Genomic DNA, 5611 nt, shown 5'->3' with positions numbered 1-5611 from the left:
ATTATTTGTGTAGTGTATTTCATTGACCGTTTGTAGATTGGGTGCATGAATTTGTAGATTTTGTAGACAGTTGTAGATGTGAAGTGGGTAAGGTTTTTTGCAATGCCTTATCTACACCAGCAGAAAACCGTGATAGAAGCACTGTGATAGGGTTCTGTCTTGTCACCCTCTCTCTTTCTATTATTCATTAATTAACCAAACTTGTTGTCCTATCTACTCCTACGCTGATGATACCACCCTACATCTTTCCACGTCCTTTCAGAGACGACTAACCCGTCAGGAAGTCAACAGATCACGCAGGGACGCCACAGAACGCCTGACTTCCGATCTCTCTAAGATTTCCGATTGGGGCAGAGAAAATCTAGTAGTTTTCAATGCCTTAAAAACTCAATTCCTCCATCTATGAACTCGACACAACCTTTCAGACAGGTATCCCCCTCTTCTTCAGTGACACTCAACTGTCTCCCTCTTCCACAATGAATATCCTTGGTCTGTCCTTTATTCATAATCTTAACTGGAAACTTCACATCTCATCTCTTGCTAAAACAGCTTCTTTGAAGTTACGCGTTCTGAGGCATCTCCGCCAGTTTTTCTTGCCCTTCCAAATCTCCAATTGCTTACTCTGTATAAGGGCTTTATCTGCCCATGTATGGAGAACTCTTCGCATGTTTGGGGGGGTTTCAGTCACATAGTTTTACTACATAGGTTGGAATTAATAGCTTTTCGTCTCATCTTCAGCCTCTTTTTCACCGCCGAGATGTTGCATCTTTCTCTCTTTTATCGCTATTTTCATGCTAACTGTTTTACAGATCTTGCTAACTGCATGCCTCCCCTCGTCCTGCGGCCTCGCTGTACAAGGCTTTCTTCTCATTCCTATTCTGTCCAACTTTCCAACGCAAGAGTTAACCAGTACTCTCATTCATTCATCCTTTTCATTGGTAAAATCTGGAACTCCCTACCTGCATCTGTATTTCCGAATTCCTACGACTTGTTTTCTTTTAAGAGAGAGATATCGAGGCATTTGCTCCCTAGTTTTGGCTGACGCTTTTCCACTTTTTAGAGAGCCAGCACTCAAGTGGGCCTTTTTTTTTTAAGCTTTTCTTTGTTTCTTGCCCTTGGCTGACGCTCTTCCTACATGAAAAAAAAACCTCTTGGGACACGAGTCCTCTGCTCATCACTCCTCATTCCTGTCACCCATCATGATCGTTTATGCCTTAGGGAGCAAAATTAATGACCAACGTGTTCACTCCATGCTGGAATTCACCATGCATGGAGAAACACTTAGTGAATGAAGATAACGTTCCTTGTTAGGAAACGCCATCTTAGTGAGGGAGTGTAGCGAGCATGCTGGCTAGTCACACATCACCAGCTGTGCGTCGCGGTGTGTCTTGCTGCCAAGCCATGACAGTAAATTAGTACCAAGTAGTAGTTGTTAAGTAACTGGCTACATTCTCTCTCTCTCTCTCTCTCTCTCTGAGCAACCTCCAGTATAATGTATCTATCATCTTGACATTGTCTGTAGTTACGGAAGTCCGTTGGAGGGAGATGAAATATTTCTAATGCACAATTACTCCGTGCTGGGAAGGTACACATAGCTGAACCCTAACCCTTAATCTGATAACTAACGGAGAGACTGTAGTCCTGCCGAGGAGTAATAAAAAACTTTAAATAACCATTAACGAGAGTTCCTCTAGTCTATTCAAATGTTTTACAAAAAGAAACACTTGGAAATATTAGGAGCTCCAGTTGGACCGAGCTTTCTAGTACGCAGTGCAAGTCGTTATTACATTATAATACTGATGCTTTGTCACTGGAGTGGGGGTAACACTTCCCCACTGAGTAGGATATAGGGATCGCGTCCAACACACCGCGAAGCTATGCACTTGGATCTCTTTAGCGCTGAAATCTGCGTAACTCTATCCTTGACCTCGTTTCTGCCTAACATTATCCTTGACCTTATTTTGAAAGTCTAGCCTCCATTTGCTACTTTCGTGATACACATCAGCTTGATTTCTGGTGTCTTATTGCAATTAAAATGCATATATTACTGATGAAAGTTTAAGCTAAAATGTCTCTATGAACCATATATCTATGAAGGCTGAGTGACTGCTTTGGGAGTGGACAAAGTGCCATAAGTTTTCGAAAGGTGGATGTCTTCTGGCCAACACCTCAAGCAAACTCATCAAACTCTCCTAGGTGAAGGTGATCAACTTATGTCTCTTCTCAATGGTATGGTTCACTTGTGTTATAATTGTACTTCCATGTGCAGGATTAATCATATTATTACATTCGAGGGTTAATTCATAAATCACATTGTACAGTCAATTTTCTATTGAAACCTACCTTAAAGATAAATAATGAAAAAATAATAATTTTCAGCATTTATTTTGATTACACAGCGCCACTATGCACTGCAACAATGCACATAGAGGACCTCTTAAGCCTGTACACCAACTTCACATGTAAAGTGTTTTGTGCAACAAAAATCTGCCCAGATGCATATAAATAAGGAAAAAAGAATCAAACACATTTATGGCATGCATAAAAATGGGAGTCCAGTGAATCACGATAGCTTAAATGGTTTGCTTCCTCATAGCAGCACAGCCGCCCCTGGGTGTGAGTCCAGCGGGTGACACTAATGCTCCCTACTGGAGGAATGTTGAATATCGTTAGAGAATGAGTCAATGCTATAAGAAATGGAAATGAGTGAAATGGGGTTGAGACTCATTGATCCAGAAAAACACAGAACACTTAAAATATTGCACATGATTACAACTTTCATGCATTTTCAACACGACCGTCAGAAATTCACAGATTACTTTGTCTTACTGCACAGACCTCAGTCAGCCTAAAGTACATAAACAATCACCCCTGGTAGAAAAGCCAGGAGAGGGTATTAAAGAGGCCTGTGCTGTCCGCTGGATGTTGTCATTACATTACGTACAAGTCGACTGTCATCACTAAGTTGATTGTATAAAAGTCGTATCGACTTGCTACTCTCCAGTCAACATCGACACTTTAAATATACATACAATATATACATGTAGTCTATATACATCATGTCACCGTAAGTGCAATATCTAAATAAATCACAGCATTATTGGCAATCATACATATAACTAATCCAAAGCAACTGTTCTGCGGCAAATGGAAGAGTAATGAAAAATTACATAAGAAAATATATCAATACATTGTAATACTGCAAATGCAAAATTCCTACAGCCTACATAACACTTTACCAAATCTCACAGCCAATGCTGTGAGGCTCAGCCACACAAAACATTTGTTCCCTTCATGGAAACCTGTCTGTCCATGGAAATGATTTGGCGGTGTTTGCGGTTAAGAGAGCTTCGCTAGCTCTGCTGCGGGGTAGACCTGGGCTGCTCCCTTCCCGCCTTGGGCCTTAGTCAGTGCCAAAGTACTTTTGACCGAAGTGGTTGGGAGCAACGGGATGGACCTCCGATGTCAGGATGTGCATCTGTGACGATTGAGGAAATTAGGTGGTGACTAAGAACAAAGCGCATAGAGTTGTATATTACCTGTACCTGCACGTGTCAATCTATTCATTTATTTGATACTGAACAGTTATCTGTATATCAACAAAACCTTGTTGAGTGTCGTGAATGCTTCCTTACGGAAACTTTACTCAGACAGGCGTACACTAAGAAATCCCAGAGGGTATCTATTTTATTATAATGTAGATGCTAATCTTGTATCATATCGTGGAAATAACACGCCATACTTGTCACTCTTGAAGTGCCCATATTGTACGTACTACGCAGATATACACGATGATGATATTAGAGACAGAGAGATAGAGAGAGAGAAGGGGAGGGGTGGGGAGGAAAGGCAGGGACTTACCCTGGGAAAGGCGCTGGTGATGGTGCGGGCCGCGGCAGGCGTGGAGAAGAGGTTGAGAAGGATGATGTTCTCCTCCTCCACGGCGTGTTCCTGCAGCACGTTCACCGCCTTGATCACGGTGTTCCCTGAGCCTGCACGGGGACACGCCACTCAGTAAAACATGCATGAAAGTTTAACGGCTAGACTAATACTACTGTTGCCTCCGGAAATTAATACAACACAATTTCATGAGGTGTTATGTTTACTCACACCCGAAATACTAATAGCATCCATGAACGATAATAATGGTAATGGTGATACTATATTAATAATAAAAAAAATCACAAACAAGCTTCCGCAGTAGTTTTAAAGCAAAGGATTGAAAAAAAAAAAAATTTTCCTCATAACAAAAGGACGCTTGTCTTCTTGCCTACACACATCCATCCACCCACACACAGTGATAAAGTGCGTCATGCTCATCCCCCATTAAAAACACCCATTTTCTGTGACAATTCCAACAACGGGAACGCGCTATTTACAGCTCTTAAAGCTGCCCTGCGCTGGCGACCTACCAACGCTCTCCTCACGCTCTCCCTGCATCGGCGAGGCGTGCACTGCTCCCCCTCAACCCCACTCTCATCCCGCCAAGCTACTGGCAACTTTCAACTGTCCCACATCATTTGAATTTTAAATAGTGTTTTTAAAGCAGTCAGTGATCCCGCGCATACATAGAGGTAGGAGAGGCAGCAACTAATGAGTTCGTCTCATCTCTTATCTGTATCCACTGACCCCATGACCCACGGCAGAACCTTCGCCAATATTAAAGATATGTTGTAGCCACCTGCCGAATTGGTAGTAGTCATGGACAGTGTAGCTTTATGCTCAGACTTGAGTATTAAATACAGTAGTAAATTAATATTTTTCATATCTTGTGCTGGCAATATTGCTTATCTCCGCGCGACCTTCAATCATGTAGTATTACAACAACATTACGGTGTAGTTTTTGTACCGGAGACACTGCTTATCTTTGAATGACCCTGAACAACGCTGGCAGACTGAACATGAAGATTATTACTAATAACAACATCCTGCTACTCGGCGCAAGATAGTTCTTAGCACACACTTATATCTGCTTTAGTTGTAATAATTACAAGCTTGATAAACATACATATAGTTTTTACTGGGGAAAAGTAAAGTCATGTCGAAGTGCTAAATATATCGTCGCGTCTTTACCTGACACGTGTGTATGAATCCACTGCGAGAGACACGTGGGAAGGGAAGCCTTACTTGAACGTACTAACCCTTAATACTTTAATAGGGATTTCGGCTACCACTTCAGACCACACACACACACACACACACTGAAAGCTCACCAGTTTACAGGTACGTGACCATTAATACTCCTTTCTTCGTTACTCTTTCACTCTCTCACTTACTCATAATGGGGTACATGAGGAGAACCTTCCTCTGGCTGATGTCGTCCGGGAACTTCGCGTAGACCACCCTCGCCTCGTGGGTCTCCAGGTCAGACTCCACCAGTATCTTGCCGAGCCTGATGGAGCGGCAGCAGGATCGCAAGCCCTGGTGATAAGAGACGTCATTTTAACACACCGATCAATCCCGCTATCCGTTGTGTGCGTGCGTGTATCACCGCATCTTTGCCTTCACATTAAGTGGTGGTAAATGAAAGCATATATACGTGGTGTATAACCTCCCCCCCGCTCTCTCTCTCTCTCTCTCTCTCTCTCTCTCGTCTCCGTAATTTCTGTGG

At 42.5% G+C, this 5611-nt stretch overlaps 1 protein-coding gene across 4 annotated transcripts in view; it reads right to left on the bottom strand.

Annotated features, from left to right (window-relative positions):
- Window positions 1-2369: 2369 nt before the first annotated feature.
- Window positions 2370-5611, bottom strand: part of LOC123511556 (uracil phosphoribosyltransferase homolog) — an 11286-nt gene continuing 8044 nt past the window's right edge. For all 4 annotated transcript variants that reach the window (XM_045267560.1, XM_045267562.1, XM_045267559.1 and 1 more), the window contains exons 6-8: window positions 5277-5421; window positions 3862-3992; window positions 2370-3478 (exon numbers count right to left, since the gene is read on the bottom strand). In XM_045267560.1, the coding sequence (XP_045123495.1) occupies window positions 3404-3478; window positions 3862-3992; window positions 5277-5421 (351 nt within the window). In that variant the 3' untranslated portion in view covers window positions 2370-3403. The remainder of the gene's footprint in view (window positions 3479-3861; window positions 3993-5276; window positions 5422-5611) is intronic.

Source organism: Portunus trituberculatus, chromosome 31 (assembly GCF_017591435.1).
Source record: "Portunus trituberculatus isolate SZX2019 chromosome 31, ASM1759143v1, whole genome shotgun sequence".
Taxonomy (NCBI): domain Eukaryota; kingdom Metazoa; phylum Arthropoda; class Malacostraca; order Decapoda; family Portunidae; genus Portunus; species Portunus trituberculatus.
This window is presented reverse-complemented; position numbering and strand designations above follow the sequence as displayed.